This window comes from Sorex araneus, chromosome 8 (assembly GCF_027595985.1).
Source record: "Sorex araneus isolate mSorAra2 chromosome 8, mSorAra2.pri, whole genome shotgun sequence".
Classification (NCBI taxonomy): Eukaryota; Metazoa; Chordata; class Mammalia; order Eulipotyphla; family Soricidae; genus Sorex; species Sorex araneus.
The window spans coordinates 40501790-40519958 of record NC_073309.1 but is presented as its reverse complement, the minus strand read 5'-3'; the positions used below and the strand labels follow the sequence as shown (position 1 = coordinate 40519958).

The 18169-nt window shown below is 52.5% G+C and overlaps 2 protein-coding genes across 5 annotated transcripts; one reads left to right on the top strand and one right to left on the bottom strand.

The window, feature by feature from the left end:
* Window positions 1–2515: 2515 nt before the first annotated feature.
* Window positions 2516–15120, bottom strand: PROSER3 (proline and serine rich 3). 4 transcript variants are annotated; one of them, XM_055145905.1, is made up of 11 exons: window positions 14681–15120; window positions 13385–13481; window positions 12940–13148; window positions 10728–10855; window positions 10516–10625; window positions 8651–8733; window positions 8428–8567; window positions 4013–4224; window positions 2992–3916; window positions 2810–2891; window positions 2516–2651 (listed from the first exon to the last, which is right to left on the bottom strand). In XM_055145905.1, the coding sequence occupies exons 1-11, from the start codon at window positions 14689–14691 to the stop codon at window positions 2594–2596; spliced, it is 2055 nt and encodes a 684-aa protein (XP_055001880.1). In that variant the 5' UTR covers window positions 14692–15120; the 3' UTR covers window positions 2516–2593. The 4 variants fall into 4 exon arrangements, with proteins under 4 accessions (XP_055001880.1, XP_055001881.1, XP_055001882.1 ...); XM_055145906.1 differs by having other exon boundaries at window positions 10516–10622; XM_055145907.1 differs by lacking the exon at window positions 13385–13481.
* Window positions 15121–15581: 461 nt separating this feature from the next.
* On the top strand, window positions 15582–18146 carry HSPB6 (heat shock protein family B (small) member 6). The gene is made up of 3 exons (XM_004601013.2): window positions 15582–16051; window positions 16941–17063; window positions 17149–18146. The coding sequence occupies exons 1-3, from the start codon at window positions 15848–15850 to the stop codon at window positions 17320–17322; spliced, it is 501 nt and encodes a 166-aa protein (XP_004601070.1). The 5' UTR covers window positions 15582–15847; the 3' UTR covers window positions 17323–18146.
* Window positions 18147–18169: the final 23 nt, after the last annotated feature.

The following is an 18169-nucleotide window of genomic DNA, read 5'->3' as shown; positions in this document are numbered from 1 at the left end:
CAATAAAGCAAGCCCTTTGACTTTGAATTAAAAAACAAACAAAAACCCTAAGGGTGGAGCAATAGTACAGTCTTGTTTGTCAAACAACCGACCCAGGTTCGATTTCTATCATTCCATTTGGTCCTCTGAACACCTCCAGAGCCAGGAATAATCCCTAAGCATAGCCGGTGTGGCTCCCAAAAACCCAAAAACAAAACCCTCAGCTTTCTGCATGCAAAACACGTACTCCATCTTCATATACCATTAATATTTTACTTTGGGGGCAAGGAGGGAGGATTGGTTTTTTAGCCACACCAGCTGTACTCAGGGGTCACTCCTGTCTGGCTCAGGGGACCATATGGGGATTAAACAAATCAGTCGAGTGCAAGGCAAGCACCTTATCTACTATACTATCTCCCTGGCCCCTATTATTATTTCATTTCATATGTATTATTACTGTGAACTCATTAACCTAATTTTAATGCATTTCAAGATAGATGTTAGTATTAAATATCTCAGCATGCACAGCTTTCAGAGTTTTGCTTCTGATGCAAATTCACGCACAATGTAATTTTAAAATTTCACTGAATTTGGACAAGTTCAGGCATCTGTGTAACCAATCTTCTACCCAGCATGGCAATTGAACATTTAAATGGCAACTCAGAGATTCAAGGCTAGTGTTGGGGGGAGAAGAGAAGGAGATGGAAATTGTAGCATCTTTTCTAGTTATTTAATAAATTAAAGTAGGATTGTTTCCTCTGCATGCCATTGCAAGTTCTTTTCCATTTCAAGGAGAAGTGACGCAGACTATGTTGCATTAGAAGTCAAGATGAAACAGGCTTTTCAATTGTCCAGACTGTTGGTAATGGTCTAAAACCCATGAAGGCAGGGGCAGGGGGATAAAGGGTTATATTCTGGATAGATTATTCTTTATTCTCCTCTCTCCCTCCCCTTCATTGCTGTTGCTGTGATGACTTGGTTGCACATGTGTCTCGCTGTAGCACTTTTTAAATTTCCTTTTGCTCACTGAGGATTCCCATCAGATGCCCCCCTAGTTTTATACTCCTTCAGTTGCAGTGTTTGCATACATGCTGGCCTGGGCAAACATTCTTAACCAAGGCTCACAGGCGTGGTGCATTGCAGGGGTTGCTATGGTACTCACTCAGAAGTTAGGTTCCTCGCCAGAGGTTGCACTTCCAGGCTTTGGTGCTCACCCATTTTAATTTTGTTAGTGCTTGCCAGGGCTCTCATCTGGGCTTACTCCTGGATCTACACTCAGGAATGACTCTGGTGGTGCTCAGGGGACTACATGGGGTGCCAGGGATCAAACCCAAGTCAGCTGTGTGCTAGGCAAGTGCCCCACCTGCTGTACAGTCTCTTCAGCCCAGGCCTCAGCCCTTTTAGTGGAGTTTACACGTATCTCACTGTAGTGTGAACAGAAAGTACTTGCAGTCCCTGGCTTGATAGACAGTAGCCTACCACCAGAAGCCTCAAACAGCAGTTGTCAGTATCATGCTCATCACCTATGGGACATGTGGGATTTGACCTCATAACTATATGCTTGTAGAACAGGAGCTCTGATCCACTGTGCTACTCCTCCAGGCCCACTGGATAGATGTCATTTTATTGCAGGGGCAAAGGGGGAGGAGGGGAGGCTTGGGACCATCCCTGGCAGTGTTCTGAATCTATTTCTGTTTCTGGGCTCAGGGTCACCACTCCTGAGTGGGTCACTAGATGGGGGGGCCATGGGCAGTGCTGAGAATTAAATCATGATTGCCACACAAGTGTCTTAACCTCTGTACAATCTCTCCAATTCCCACTGGATAGATTTTTAAAAAGAGATAGTAGTGACTGCTAATTAACCAATTGCAGATATCAGGGGAGAGAATTCAGAGGGATGCCTTTTGGCCAGCAGCTCTGTCGAGGCTTCAAAGAGCACAGGAGGAGGAAACTTAGGGGGAAGAATGGGATTTTGTTCAAGACCTGCAGAGTTCCAGATCTAGGTTCCAGTCTCTAAGATGTCTAGGTGGAGGTGAGCAGGTAGCGGGATAAATAGGCCTAGGGTTCTTTGAGGCCAGGCCCAGGTTGAAGGCAGAGACTAGGAGAAGGGGACTATCAGAATTAGAGATGGGGTTTAGAGCTATGAGCTAAATTAGTAGCACCTGGAAACGAGTGTAGAAAGACTTGGGCAAGCACTGGGGGTGACGAGAGGGCATAAGCAAAGATGTGAGCGGAAGGTGGGGTGTTGGCGGCCAGGACAGGAAATGCTAGGAGGGAATCAGTGCATCTAACGCTGAGTGTGTGGACAGAGGAGCATTCACTGTGTGACACTCTGATGGCCCCATCAGCTCCACAGTCCCTTTGGTCTCATGAGACAGGAAGATACACACTCCTTAACTCAGGTACACACTCACTCAGACAAGGTGAGTCCCAAGCTTGCCTGTCTCCCAGAAACCCCTTCCCTCAGGGAAATTGGCATGACCCTTGCCCTTTCCAGAACATCCCCTTTCTTAGACAGTAACCTGAAATTTCAGTAACCTGTGAAAATATTTTATTGGAAAAAAGTAGAATGTGTACAGTTTGAAGCCATCTCCTGGGCGCTAGGCTGGAGAGATCAGCATCCTGGTTCTTCAGCGTTGCTCAGTAGGCGAGACAATTGGGCTTCCACTTGCCTGGAATAAAAAATGTTGCAAAGAGTAGAGGCTCAGGTATGTGCCCAGCACGGGGGCTGGGGCTGTGGGCAGTTCTAGGAGAGGAGCTCAGGATGGCCACCCAAAGGCTGCCTCTGAGGACGTGGGGGTCGGGCGTCAGAGATTCTGGTGGTGGTCACCTTTTCTGGCGCCGCAGCTCTGCTCTCTGAACCCTCAGCACTCGCAACACAGGGTCGTCCCGGAACTCACTGCCGTCGGAGTCTGGAGGGAAAAGGGCGAAGTCTAGGGGCCCGACCTGGCTAGGTGCTACGGGGCCGGGGGGGGGGGGGGGGGGGGGGGGGACCCTTTGAAACAAGCTCACCTTCCGCTGCCTCCAGAATCCTAGCCGCTTGGGAGAGGAGGTCCTCCGAGGGGGCGTGGCCAATAGCGGACGAGGGCGTGGCCACGGTCTCCAGGGAACCCGCGCGGTCCGGAGAGGGAGGGGTTTGAGGTGGAGTGGGCGGGGCTTTGGGGCGAGTGGGCGGGGTTTGGGCGCGAGCCGACTCCTTCCCAACTGCAGTAGGAGGGATCTGGGCGGGTGGGTCGGACGCTCCCGCCAAGCGGGGCTTTCCGTCCAGCCCCACGTGGAGAGTCGTGGCCCTGGCCTTCCGAGCCCTAGATGACCCCTTTGGCGATTCGGAGAGAGAGAGCATCGCCTGGGTAGACGGGGGAGTGGCACAGGCTTCGAGAGACTGAGAGGGCGGAGGCGGCGGGGCCTCGGGACGAGGGGGCGTGTCCTCCAGACAGTCAGCGAACAGGCGGGCAGACACTACCTGACCCAGCGCTCCCCGAAGCTGGGGCGCAGGCCCCTCATCAGCAGCTCTGGCAGGCCCAGCTGACTCCCGACGCGGAGCTCTGCCCCTATGAGGCTTGCGGCCCTCCCCCTGAGCCTGGGGGCCGCTGCTTGGAGCAGGGGTCGAGGGTCCGTGGGGGGCGGCTGGAGGCGCCGGAGTGGAGGCTGAAGGAGCAGGGATAGTGGGGGCAGGCACTGGAGGAATAGGAGGAATGGCCCCGAGAGAGACCCAGGGTCCAGACTGGGGGCCCCAGAAAAACCCAGGAGGGCTAGGGCCCCAGAAGATCTGTGGCGAGAATGCTGGGGGAAAAGGAGGTCTACCCACGAAGAAAGGCTCTTGGGGGCACTGCGGGGGCACGCTGCCCCACAGTGGGACACAGGGAGGCTGGCTTCCAGGGGCAGCAAGGGTCGGCGCAGGTGCAGGCGCAGGCTGTGGGCAGATGGGGACAGCAACCTGAGAGAGAGACAAAGGGCCAAGTTGTCAGTTCCCTGCAGGCTTCTCTACCCTCCAACTGTCATTAGGCCTATGTCTCTTCTGTCCCCATCTCACTGGAGGGGGCACGGTGAGGGCCTGAGGCCACGTGCAGGCTCTGTCTTCTTGGCTTCCAGGAGCCTGTTGAGACTTTGGAGCCGGCTGGAGCTTCTGAGCCTGTTCAAGTTTTCGCCGCTGCCGCCACTGGTACAAAATGTCATCCTCTGGCCTCAGGGGTGTCTGGGAGGGGACTGGGGCTGGAGCAGGGATGGGGTCCGATGCTGGGGTGGCTGTGGGGTGAGCAGAGAGGAAAAGGGTCAGGAAGGGAAAGGAGATGAATAATCAAGGTTATTCAGATGGGCTCTGCAGACCCCGCCTTGACTGATGAGAAGTGGGGAATGGGGAAAGACACAGAGCCAGAGAAACTCAGGTTCATCTGCTCTCATTCATCACAACACTGAGTCTTCCTGTGTGTCGTGCAGGGTTCTGGAGGTTGTGGCTGTAGCCGGGAACAGATTCTGCACTTCTCCCACTTCTCTGCTGCCCAGGTTCCCACCCATAGCAGCCTCCTTCTGGTCCCCCCCTCCCCACTCCCCCCCTCCCCGTCTCAGGACCCCAGCTGCTCCCCACCTTCAGCAGAGGGAGAATGAACACATGCATCAGGCCAGGGTGCTCCTGCTGCACTCCCCAGGCTGCACCAGATAAGCAAAAGGCCGTGGCTGGTAAGCTCAGGGAGCTGCGTGCACACCTTACATGCAGAAAGCTCTGTCGGCTGGACCCCAGCACTGTGCTGGTGCCCTGAGCATCTCCAGAAATGACTTTTGAGCACTGAGCTGGGAGAAGCCCCCGGTACTGTTTGGTGTGGCTCCAAAATTAAACAAAATCCAAGCAAAGGCTTTTTGGTCACACCAGGTGATGCACAGGGGTTATTCCTGGCTCATGCACTCAGGAATTACTCCTGGCCGTGCTCAGGGGACCATATGGGATGCTGGGAATCGAACCCGGGTCGGCCACATGCAAGGAAAGTGCCCTACCCGCTGTGCTATCACTCCAGGCCCAAAATTCAAGCAAAGGTTTTTGTATTTGTGTTCCCTCTCCCTAGAATGCACTTCCCTTGCGCCCACAGGGCTCATTCCCTCAAAGTATCAGCTTTTCAGAGTGGACTTCCCAGCTTAGCCCATTCAAATGTGTAACACTCCCAATCCTACCATTCTCTGTCCTCTTTTGAGGTTCATTTTCTTCCCCTTAGCACTTACAACCATATACACTAAATACGTGCTTTGCTCTGTAGTTCATGTCTCCCTAAGACCAGCCTCACAAGGAGGCTGGTTTGGTTTGGTTTTGGTTTGGGGGCCATACCCAGAGGGGCTCAGAGCTTATTCCTGGCTCTGAACTCAGGTGGGCTGAGCTCATCATCACTCCTGGTGGGCTCGGGGGACCATATGGGTTGTTGAGGATCAAACCCAATTCAGACATGTGCAAAGCAAATTCCCTATGTGCTGTACACAGCCCTTCTGTCTTGTCAACCACGTTTATATCCTCCAATGCCAAGAGCAGGACTGGGAGTGATCAGTATTGGGGGCATAAGTATGAAATATAATCTTCATTGGACTTCAGCCCTTTGTACCTAGCACTGACCTCGAGCAGGGCCACTGGCTGTCCTCAATCCAGCAGGGCAAAGGGACATCATTCCCCTCCTGCAAAGCACCGTGTCTTCAAACATGATGACTAAGGCACTTTCATTCTCTCTAAAAAGCTGGCCATTCTGACCCAGCACAGAGGACAGGGTATCACCCCAGATCGTTCTATATCCTGTGACGCTGCTTCCAAATCAGAATGCTTCCTTCCACTCTGCTCCAACCTCCAATGAGGTGCCCATGGCAGTGATGGTCCATGAGTTTGTTAGTGCCCAGGGAGGACCTGGTCCCACACACTCAGAAATCTTCCAGGCTCTTCAGCACTCATCACAACCAGATGTGATGGACTCTTCCATGCTCACGGGGCCCCTGCCCCTCTAACTCCCAGAGCCTGCTATGCCTAACCCTACTGTTCACATCATGCTCTCCACCCCAGCTCTTATGGACATGTCAGAGGGCTGCTCCACTTACACCTCACATCTCCTTATGGTAACCGGTTAGGGAGTTGTTCTCTGCCCCACACTCTCTGTGCTCTGAGGGTCCCAGAAACGGGATGACATGAGCTCAGCTCATTGTAGAACCCCCAATCCTTCTCACAAGACCTTGTAAATAGTATGAACATGTGAATTAGGGTCAGAGCAGTGGGTAGGGCGTTTGCCTCACAGACAATCAAACTAGGTTCAATCTCTGGCATTCCATATGGTTTCCAGAGCACCACTCGGCATGCAGAGCCAGGAGTAACCCCTAGCATCACTGGATGTGACCCCAAAAGAAAAAAAGTGAGAAGATAGTTAAACCGGGAAACCTGGGCCAGAGCAATAGTACAGTCGGTTGGGTATTTGCCTTGCATGTGGTGATCCCCAGCACCCTAGATAGTCCTGAGTTCGCTAGGAGTGATGCCTGAGTGTAGAGACAGGAGTAACCCCTAAGCACCGCTGGGTGTAGCCCCAAAACAAACAAAACCAAACCCTGAGGAGTCTGATGAAGTGGTATCCACTTTATAGATGGGAAAAAGGAGACTCAGAAAGGTGAGATGAAAAGGTGAAGAAAAGGTGAAGAATGAAACAGTGAATGCCTGGGCAGGATCACATAGCACCTCTCTCTAGTTGTGCTTGTCTGTCCCCATTCATGGCCCCTGTGAAACATGGGGCACCTATCCTATGTGTATCACTGCACCCCAAGACTTGCTAGGTATTGGGTAACAGTAACAACATTGGTGGCAATAATAGTAATTAGGGTCCCTATTGCCCTGTCTACTTTTTTAGTTTTTGGGGACACATCTGGAGGTACCTAGGGATTACTCCGGGCCCTGTGCTCAGGGAATCCCAGGTGGTACTGGGGGACTAAATCCAACATTCAGCATGCAAAGCCTGGGCTCCAGCCTATGTGCTGACTCTCAGCCTTCTCTGAAACTTCAGAAACAGGCAGAAATTCGAAAGTTTGACAGTTTGTCTGCATATTTAACAAAGTTCTGTAGCACACACAGTTTAGAAAGGGGTTTAAGTTGTACACCACTCTCTAATATACTAGTATTTGGTTAAAAAAAATGAGGTTGTAGGGGGGCTGGAGTGATAGCACAGCGGGTAGGGCGTTTGCCTTGCACTTGGCCGACCCAGGTTCTAATCCCAGCATCCCATATGGTCCCCTGAGCGCCGCCAGGAGTAATTCCTGAGTGTAAAACCAGGAGTAACCCCTGTGTATCGCCAGGTGTGACCCAAAAAAAGCAAAAAAAAAAAAAAATGAAGTTGTATGATCTACTGAGCACTGTCAGGAAAGATCCCTGGGCAGAGAGGGGAGTGAACCTGAGCAGCACTGAGTGTGGCCCCAAAACACCTCTGCAACATGGGAAAATATGAAATTATCAATATTTCCTTTTTTTTTTTTTTGGTCACACTCAGCGATACTCAGGGGTTACTCCTGGCTCATGCACTCAGGAATTACCCCTGGTGGTGCTCAGGGGACCATATGGGATGCTGAGAATCGAACCTGGCACAGCTGCGGGCAAGGCAAATGCCCTACCCGCTGTGCTATCGCCCCAGTCCCTAAACCATTTTTAAATCACACACGAAGACAAACATTTCATACGATTCAATATTATATAGCCAAAGATATGCATATTCACTGTTATATATCTATATTAATTAAACTATACAATTTATGTTATGCTATATATATGACATATACATAGTTTATAGTTTATAAATAGTTTCATGTTCTTGGGTTTGTTTTATTTTTCCTTCGGTTTTTAGGCCACTCCTGGCTCTGTGCTCAGAGGTCATTCCTGGTGTCCCTTGAGGAACCATATGAAGTGCCAGGGATCAAACAAGGGTTGACTGCGTGCACGGCAAGCACCTTACCCACTGTACTCTAACTAGCCGCTAGTTCCATAGCCTTTAGGGTCAGATTTTGCTGGCAAATCAGGTATGGTACAAAAATTGCAAATTGTCTTCTGATTTTGGAGCTTCATGTTCAGAGAGGAAGCAAAGAATCTGTCATGTTGGGGCTGGAGCGATAGTACAGCAGGTAGGGCATTTGCCTAGCACATGGCTGACCCAGGTTCGATCCCCAGCATCGCATATGGCCTCCTGAGCACCACCAGGAGTAATTCCTGAGTGCAAAGCCAGGAGTAACCCCTGTGCATTGCTGGGTGTGACCCAAAAAAGAATCTGTCATATTAATGCTGGGAACAGAGCTGGGCCAGTTCCCCACATACTCCCCAACTCCAGGAATTGTCCCAAGACTGGAATGTAAGTTTTAGTCCCATTGTCCAAATTATGGGAACTAGACCCCAATAGTTGTAGGGCAGAGTTGGCATCCACACCCACACTACCTTCAATCCTTGCTTCCCAGACCTACCAGATACCCGGGGGGTGCAGTCCTTGCTGAAGTCAGTGGTGAAGGCCATGGAGAAGGGAGAAAGGCCATCAGAGCTAACGGGCAGTGAGGAGACGCTGGCATCACTAGGGCTGAGGGAGGAGGAGGAGACCGAGGCCTTGCTGGAGGGAGAAGGTAGAGTGAGACGGTGGGGTCTCCATGATGGGCGGTGGCGGGGGGACTCTGGTGCTGCTGAGCGAGGTACCTGCGTTTGAGAAGCGTGTCAGCTCTGCTTTGAAGGCTCAGTGTCTCCAGGTCCAGCAGGGATGAGTTCCAAGTGTGGAGGCTCTATGGGCAAGAGGGGTCAGAGGTCAACCCTCACCCCCAAGCTTGGGAGAAAGGGGCTCTGGTGTGGCCAGCAGCAAGATTCTATCCTCTGGTTCACAATGATTGGCTCCAGGATGAGTGAATGAGAGTAAACCTCGGGGGGCTATATAGGGCCACGGAGAGAGCCTTCTCTTTCACTGGTAAGATGGAAAGTCTAGAGTTTGTGGGCATCTTAGCTAGTTCAGGGCAAAGCCTGCAGGATTGAGCCTGACAGAGAATATAGGTAAGGAGGACAGTTACCAGCACCATATCAACACGTAGGTCCATGGGGCTGGAGAGATAGTACAGGGTTGAAGGTGCTTGTTTTGCATATAAATGGTCCCAGTTTGATCCCCAGCACTGCATATGGTCCCCCAAGTACTACCAGCAGAATAGTCTAAGCACAGAGCTAAAAGTCGCCCCTGAGCACCATTTACTATGGCTCCAAATAAAAAATTTAAAGTACTTATAAAAAAAAAAAAAGGGGGTGGCTGGGGCTAGTACATGGGGAGGGGGCTTGCCTTGCATTCAGCAAACCCTTCTTCAACCCCTGGAATCCCTTATGGTCCCTGAGCACTGCCAGGAGTAATTCCTGAGTGTATAGCCAGTAACTCCCTAAACATTGTCAGGTGTGGCCCAAAAACAAAACACCAAAAAAATCCCCCAAACACAAAAGCACCTGGGTGCAGTCATTCTGTAAAGCCAATACTTTTAGATTTCTTTTTTTTTTTTTCCGCTTTTTGGGTCACACCTGGCTCTGCACAGGGGTTACTCCTGGCTCTGCACTCAGGAATTATCCCTGGCGGTGCTCAGGGGACCATATGGGATGCTGGGAATCGAACCCGGGTCGGCCATGTGTAAGGCAAACGCCCTACCCGCTGTGCTATTGCTCCAGCCCCACTTTTAGATTTCTTGATTGTATTAACTTAAAACAACAACTACTACAAAACCTTTTTCCAATTGCTTGTCTTACACAGCCTAAGCTGAAACACGTGTCATTGGAGCTGGAGTGGATGGACTGTTTCATCTAGCATTGCATTCTTGAACATAGAGATTAAGCCCATGAACTGGAGAGGACTGTTAAGCCCCAGTTTTCTTTTCTCTCTCTCTCTCTTTCTCTCTCTCTTTCTTTCTTTCTTTCTTTCTTTCTTTCTTTCTTTCTTTCTTTCTTTCTTTCTTTCTTTCTTTCTTTCTTTCTTTCTTTCTTTCTTTCTTTCTTTCTTTCTCTTTCTCTCTTTATTTCTTTCTTTCCTTCCCTCCCTCCCTCCCTCCCCCTCTCTCTTTCTTTCTTTCTTTCTTTCTTTCTTTCTTTCTTTCTTTCTTTCTTTCTTTCTTTCTTTCTTTCTTTCTTTCTTTCTTTCTTTCTTTCTTTCTGCTTTTTGGGTCACACCCAGCTATGCTCAGGGGTTACTTAGTACTTGCTCTGCAGTCAGGAATTATTCCTGGTGATGCTTGGGGGACCATATGGGATGCCAGGGATCGGGTTGGCTACGTACAAGGCAAATGCCCTACTCACTGTACTATTGCTTCGGCCCCAAGCCCAAATTTTCTTTCTGCCAGCTCTACCTCTTCCCTCTGATGGAGTAAAGAATCACAGAAACTCTTTTCTTGATCTTTTCTAGAGATCCCTTGAAATTACAGCTTGAAGCAAAACCATACGCTCTGAGAGCAGGTCCTGAATCTTCCTTGACCTGAGGACAGACTTTCATGTCAGGCAGGGCTGGGACTGTCAGTACAGAGGTAAGGGAGGAGACTGGGACTTACCTGCTTTATCTCTTGAAGAGGAACCATGGCCTTGGCCTGGGCTGCACTGTCCACCTTGGCAATAGCTGGAGCTGCTATGTTGGGTCTTCCTTCTGGTTCACTGGTTCCTGCTAAGAAGCCCCAACTTGAGTTAGGGAGACCACGAGGAATGACTGTGCAGGCACAGACCAGGGCAGGTTTTAGGCGAGAAGCGGGTGGAACAGAAGCAGCACCTGCCACAGGTTGGCTGCTGGCCTCCAGAGAGTCAGGCTGAAGCCACCAAAAGTCAGCTAGAGTTGGACCTGCAGGCTGGCGCTCCTCTCGGCTTGTTGGTTGAGCCTGGCGGAATCTGTTAATGTATCTATGAAGGAAGATGGGCAGAAGGGGCAAATAAGAATCTAATACCAAGCCCAGTCATGTTCCATTTAACACTGAAAAGAAAATAGAACTTATTTGCTCTTGGTTTTATTTATTTGTTTATTTTTTTTTCTTTTTGGGTCACACCCAGTGATGCACAGGGGTTACTCCTGGCTCTGCACTCAGGAATTACTCTTGGTGGTGCTCGGGGGACCATATGGGATGCTGGGATGGCCGTGTGTAAGGCAAACGCCCTACCCACTGTGCTATTGCTCCAGCCCCTGCTCTTGGTTTTAAAAGAATCTAGTTTTATTTGTTTTTTGTTTATTTGGGGGCCCCCTGTGGTGGTGCTTACTCCTAGCTCTGCATTCAGGAATCAATCATGGTGGGTTTGGGGATCACATGGTGTGCCCAGGATCAACCCTGGGTTGGCTGTATATAAGGCAGACACCCTCTCGGCTGTACTATTTCTCCAGCCCCCAAATCTAGTCTTTTTGTTGTTGTTGCTGAGGGTTGTAAGGCACACCTAGCTGTGCTCGAGGCTTACTCCTGGCTGTGTGCTCAGGGATCACTCCGGGGGGGGGGGGCCTGAGGGACCATATGGGGTACAAGGGATTGAACCAAGGTTGGCAGTGTGCAAGGCAAGTGCCCTATCCAATGTACCTGAGCAAAGATTCAAGAGTAAGTCCTGGGGTGTGGACCCAAACCCAAACCAAAAAAAAATATTAATAATCAGAACAGGTAGAGCTTGTTGAGTACTATGGCTGTGCCAGTAGTTGTCTTCCACAGCTACTCTCCTTTAGGATATGATAATGCAATTTTTTTTTTGTCACACCCAACAATGTTCAGGACTTACTCCTGGCTCTGCACTCTGGGATTACTACTGGCAGGGCTCAGGGGATCATTTGGGATACTGGAGATCAAACCCAAATCAGCCACGTGCAAAGAAAATGCTCCACCTGCTGTGCTATCCTCCAACTCCAAGGCAAGTTTTAGCTGGGCACATGACCAATCATTTGTAGTTATGTTTTCCAGGTATTCTTGTAGCCTTATGGCTGGATAGCTAGGTTCTTGACCAACCAAATATGAAGAGATGTGATTCTGGAAAGTGGACATGGTTGGAAGCCATTCTGCTCCAGGAATGTACAGGGCAGTGGCCTAGGAATGAGGAGCAACATGACAAGAGGATACGCCGCAGGAAGGGCTGCCATATTGATGCTGGTTACTTCTGCTGAACTTGTTGGGGAAAGGAGAAATCAATGCTATTTTGTTTCAGCCACAATGAGTTTGGGCCTTCTGCTACAGCAGTTAAGTTGTGGCCTACAAATCCGATTTTTCACTATGTGATGCCCACTGTTAGCAATGCTTTACAGTAGTTAAACACTGATAGCTTAAAACGAGCCCTAGGGGATAAGTGCTATTAATCTTCCCAATTTGCAGATGAAGAAACTGAGGCCAAGATTCCACTGAGAGTGATAGAGCTGGGATCTGATCCCAGGCTCATAGTAACACTACAAAGTACAGATGCTGTAAGAGGAGCCAGAGCGATAGTACAGCAGCTGGTAGGGCATCTGCCTTGCATGCAGCTGACCCGGGTTCGATCCCTGGCATCTCATATGGTCCCCTGAGCACCGGCAGGAGTAATTTCTGAGTGCAGAGCCAGGAGTCACCCTTAAACATCACCACGGTTGGGATCCAAAAAAAGACAAAAAATAACGGTTGCAAGAAGGACAGGGGAGAGTACTCAAAGGTCTGGCAAGGCATGCATTAGGCCTCAAGTTCGAGCCCTGGCACCATGTGTCAAGCTCTCTGCCAACTGTCCCCAGCACTTGGTGCCTCCTGAGCATTGCCTGTGTAACCCTGGTGGTCCCCAGCACAGCATAGTTGGGCCATGTGCCAAACTGTCAGGCCTGCACTGCAAGGCTGAGGTCCACTGGCAGTGGTCCCAAGCACCACAGGGGAAATACCATCCCCCCCAACAATAACAAAGCACTGTGTAAATACCTACACCTATTGATGATTATGGGGTGCCTGCCCATCCCCCCCAGCCCTAATGCTTCTCCAGCCCTTTTATCTGATGGCTCTTACTTGGCTACAACAGAGTCGTCCCCACTGTCAGTCAGGATGGGTGGTGGAGAGGCTCCCATCTTTCCTTCTGGGGTGCTGGGTGGGGAAGATGTCCCTGAACTGGATGGCCAGGACTCCTCAGTCAGCTCAGATATCCCGGGACCTGTGGTGGCCAGAGCCTCAGAAGCTTTTGGGAGCCTCGATTTTGAGGATCTGGATGAACTTGGGGGCTACAATAAGGGAGGAGGGAGAAGGAAAAAGTTAAGCCTGAGGATCATCCCTGAGGGTAACAGAAGTCAAGAAATCTCAGTTCAGAAGCAACACATATGATGGGAACAGTCAAGTGACAGGGGCACAATGGAGAGGGCATCCAGAAGATGGGGTGGCAGTTTTCATCATTCTTCCTTCTGCTTGCTCACTCCTTGCTACCAGGCAAGCCCACAGCATTCTCTGGGGATGTCCTCACCTTGGGGTGTCCGGTCTGGCTTCTGGATGGCCAGCAGTGGCTTTGATGAAGGGAAGTATCCCCAAAGGGGTGGTCTAGGAAGGAGGAAGCTGGCAGGCTGCAAAGGGAGAGAGAATCTGGCAGCAGAGCACCTTCCTGCAGCCCTGGGCTGGGAGCAGGGTGGAGATGGGGGCAGAACTGGACCATGATCATTCTCGTAAATTTTCAGAACGAATGGACTATGCAGTAGACCTACACAGTTAAGGTGATGATGTTACAGACATGATTCCCAGCAGCCCCTGAAGTCGTCCTGAAGAATCCAGGAATTGCCAGCAGGTGATCTCAACCCAAGAGTCTTTTTTTTTTTTTTTTTTGCTTTTTGGGTCACACCTGGCTCTGCACGGGGGTTACTCCTGGCTCTGCACTCAGGAATTATCCCTGGCGGTGCTCAGGGGACCATATGGGATGCTGGGAATCGAACCCGGGTAGGTCGCGTGCAAGGCAAACGCCCTACCTGCTGTGCTATCGCTCCAGCCCCCCAAGAGTCTTTTAAAAATACAGAAGCGCTGTTTGCGCCCCAGACCCAAATATCAAGCTTTTTTTTTTCTTTTTGGGTCACACCCGGCGATGCTCAGGGGTTATTCCTGGTTCTGCACTCAGGAATTACTCCTGGAGGTGCTCGGGAGCATATGGGATGCTGGGAATCGAACCCGGGTCCGCCGCATGCAAGGCAAACGCCCTACCCGCTGTGCTATCACTCCAGCCCCTATCAAGCTATTAAGTGGGTCTAGGCAGTAACTTTTTCGCAGTATCCATGTGATTTTGAAACGGCCCTCCGATTAAAATGCTTGGCTAGGGGCTGATGAGATAGGAACCTCGGCCAGCCCACAGCGCCGGACATTTCCAATCGGTCATTGGACACGAGGCCCCAAAGAGCAAATGAACTACAAACCCCATCTGTCACTGGTGTCCGCTTAAGCCAGAGTTCAAAAGCAACACCCCAGGAATCTGGGAACAATATCAAAATTAAGAAATGGACCCCATAGTTGCTAGAGGGAACAGAGGGGGTAGGGGAGAAAGCAAAGAAAAAGAAAATTCCACCAAGTCCTGGGCGACTTAAGAGACTGGAACATGGACACGACGGGACCCTTTTGAGAAGGTGAAAGCTGAAGGCTGAGCGGCCGAGGGCCGCGGAGCGTCTTGGGAGTTGTAGTTCAATGCCGCTGAGACCGCGGTAATCCACACCTAGGCTGTACGTCTCTCATCCCTCGCCTTCCCCAGGGTCCTGTGGCTCCCGGAACGTGAGCTCGGCCTCACCTGCAGTCCATCCCGCAGCGACCTCAGACGTCTGCCCGCTCGGTGCGTGCATCTCCGTCGCTTAGCAATGTCCAGTTGGCCGCTCCTCCGGGCGTGTCCGAGCGAGAAGCGCGCGGCCTCCAAGTCGACCAATGACAGAAAGGAAAAGAAAAGTGATGGGAAATGGTCAAAGGAACCTGTCTCACGACTGGCTGTAACGTCGGCCTGCCTGAGTGCACGTGTCTGATTGGATAGCCATAGTGGGCGGTGATAATTGTCATGTTTGTGGTCCAATGGAAAGGGCGTAAATTTGGCCTTGCGGTTAGAAGGAAACCGAGACTACGCTCGTTTTCCTGCACGCTCGGCGTACTACCACGCCCCCTCCTTCAGAAACTGTCTTCTGACTCCAAGTCTAACTACCGTTTTTTCCCGTAGAGAAACAGTCTGACAGCCTGTCCCCTTTCTGATCGCTGTCCTTCCCTGCGTGGGACCCGGCGGCCGGTTCCGCCCAATCGTCCCGCCGCTTTCTGGTTGCAGCAGGAGCAGCTGGTTGCACCGAGTGCCAAGCCTGGGCTCCCGGCCCAGGTGGCGGGATCAAAATGAGCTATTTCAGGAAGTCGGCGCAGGGCCCCCTTGGGGCCAGCCTGCACCCCTGGCTGCTGCTCACCTGGCCGACTCCGCTGTCCTACGCACCCTAGCTGAGTCAGAGGCACAGAATTAGGTCTGGCTTGCGTGGGGGCTGGGCGCGGGGCCCTGCTGAGACAAGAGCAGAGTCTGTTCTGTGTCCTGTGACAGCCTGGCCCCCACGCATTTCCTTTACCCGGGAATCTGCTCTTAAAACGGCCATTTGCGTCATACCCAGGACTGAGTGCGGGGCGGGAGTGGGTTAGAGGGACTGGAAACTCTGCGATGGGTTGTGGGCCCCCCTCTGGCAAGACGACTCCTCCCCAGCCTTAGCTTCCCCTTCGGGAGACTGAGCTCTTAATGACATCTCTCGAGCATTCAGCAGGAGCTTAGTAAACGGTCAAGTCATTATTGGGCTTTCTAAATAAGGCTCTATGAATGGCCGAGTCTGGCCAAGGTCCCGGTGTCCCCGGGCGGCCCGCCGAAGGACGGACACGGGACGTACTATAAAGGGGACGGCGGCGCACGCAGGGGCACTTAGAGCCCAGGACAGCGAGGAGCAGGATGGAGATCCCCGTGCCTGTGCAGCCGTCGTGGCTGCGCCGCCCCTCGGCGCCGATGCCCGGGATGATGCCCGGGATGCCCGGTCGCCTCTTCGACCAGCGCTTCGGAGAGGGGCTGCTGGAGGCTGAGCTGGCCTCGCTCTGCCCTGCTGCGCTGGCTCCTTACTACCTGCGTGCGCCCAGCGTGGCGCTGCCTGCTGCCCAGGTGCCCGCCTGGGGGAGGGGCGGTAACTAGCTTCCCAGAGCGAGGGGTCCTGGCCATCCTCAGCATGACGGCGGGGGTGCAGGGGTGCATGAAGGTCGCGAGGAAGAGAGCCCCGTTCCTCAGAGTTTCGGGACCTCTTAGTATAGGGAATCTCAGAAGCCAGGTGCTTAGTGAAGTGGGTGGGAGTCTCTGGACCTATGGAGGAGACTGATGGAGAGGGGGCAGTCGCTTGGATGGGTGGCTTGGTGACTGGTAAGTCACCAAAAGTCCCTGGATTGTTGGGGATTCAAGAGCTCTGGAGGAAGGGCCCCCCCCCAGGCCTCCGGAGGGGCAGAAACAGTGTTACTCTTCGATTATCCGAGGATGGACTAGTGACTGCTTCCTGGGGAGGTGGAAGGAAGGGTCCCATGACTTGAGAAAGGGGGCCCTCAAAAGGAGTGGGGTGGAGCATAGCGAGAACTGCCAAGGACATTAAGTGCTCTTGTGGCTGGCATGGAGGGTAAGAGGACTCTGGAGACAAGGCCTGACATCTGGAATGTGGGCCTTTGCTGATTTGGGGCCTAAGGGCTTTGGAGGGGAAAGTGGGGACTGGGGAGTCAGAGGCCAAGAGGGAAAGTGACATATAGTCATCAGTCCTGCCAGAGGGGACACCTCTGTGAGGGCAGAGGCCTGGGGAAGAGTCCTCATCCCTACAGCAGAGAGGAATCTAATAATTCCAGGGAGAGGGGTGATGGCAGCCATTCTGGGCCAAGAGGTCCTGGGTTGGGGGTGTGATGGATACAAAGGGATTCCTTGGTTCTGGAGTCAGCCACAGAACCTCTAAGGGTGAGTGGGCCTTACTAGGTCCCAGAGGCCTCTCCACACCCCATGACCAGCCAATCCTCCATAGGGCCCCACCGAACCCGGCCATTTTTCTGTGCTGCTGGACGTGAAGCATTTCTCTCCTGAGGAAATCGCTGTCAAGGTGGTTGGTGACCATGTGGAGGTGCATGCGCGCCACGAGGAGCGCCCGGTGAGCCCGCTGATGGGGACTGACAGGAGTGGGGTGCCTGCGGGGAACAGGGGGGGCCCGGACACTCAAGCCTTTCCTCTTTCAGGACGAGCACGGCTATGTGGCACGGGAGTTCCATCGCCGCTACCGCTTGCCACCTGGCGTGGACCCTGCGGCCGTGACCTCGGCGCTGTCCCCAGAGGGTGTTCTGTCCATCCAGGCTGCACCAGCACCAGCCCAGGCCCCCCTGCCGGCGCCACCAGCAGCGGCTGCCAAATAGGGGTCTGGGCATGTCTGAACTTCGGGGACCCTCTCAGGTCCCCTCTTTTAAAGCCGACCTGACTCCACCCAGCCAGAAGTCCGGAGTGTGCCAAGACCACCCTCCCATCCAACCTGGAACCCTGCCCTGACCCTTCCAACCTAGACCTTTCCGGGACAAGCCCCCTCCAGCTTTCAACACCCCAACACTCCGCCCCCTCCCCCAGCACGGCGCCCAGAGTCTGCAAACACTAGTCCTCAGCTTGGGATGTCTCACTGCCGTGAAATCCACTTTCTTGGCATATGACCTCATTCGAGAGTCCCTCCACTCACTTCTGAATCGCGTATAAATCCTCCTCAGAGACAGTCCCCACCTCCTCCCTCTGACACACAGTCCCCACCCGCTCGGGCCCCAGCTCTCATGGACTCTGTGCAGGCCTCCCCTCCGGATCACCCAGGCTGGGTCCCTGAGATCCAGCCCCTCATTCTTGCACCCTCCACTACCATCTCGCCTGAGACCCCAGTCACCCCCACTCCTTTCTTCTGACCCTTACCCCTCTCTCACCCACACAAGGCCACCCGGCACTCTTAAGCTCACAATGTACAATATCACCCCGTCTCCCCAGTCCCGCAGCTATCCCGGGTCCCTCACCCCGACTCTAACCAGAAACACCCCAGTCATTCTGTCTTCACCCCTCAGCCCTGGCAATCCATCATCCATACTAGTTCCCTGAGCCTACACGACCCAACCAGCCCCCTCTGATTCCGCACCTTTCTCCTGAGTCCCCCGCCCCTCCATCCCCGCACCCCTACTTATGCCCACCCCCAATAAATGTATGAAGCTGTGCCAACTGCTTTATGTCTGGGAG

Excerpts from the sequence above, each read along its gene's own strand:
- PROSER3 (XM_055145905.1), bottom strand. Across the intron at positions 10,626-10,727 it reads CAGCAGCCAACCTGTGGCAG|CAGGAACCAGTGAACCAGAA; the intron begins GTGCTGCTTCTG and ends GGGGCTTCTTAG. Across the intron at positions 2,892-2,991 it reads GATTCTGGAGGCAGCGGAAG|ACTCCGACGGCAGTGAGTTC; the intron begins GTGAGCTTGTTT and ends TTTTCCCTCCAG.
- HSPB6 (XM_004601013.2), top strand. The coding sequence starts at position 15,848 with ATGGAGATCCCCGTGCCTGTGCAGCCGTCGTGGCTGCGCCGCCCCTCG. Across the intron at positions 16,052-16,940 it reads TGGCGCTGCCTGCTGCCCAG|GGCCCCACCGAACCCGGCCA; the intron begins GTGCCCGCCTGG and ends AATCCTCCATAG. Across the intron at positions 17,064-17,148 it reads CGCGCCACGAGGAGCGCCCG|GACGAGCACGGCTATGTGGC; the intron begins GTGAGCCCGCTG and ends TTCCTCTTTCAG.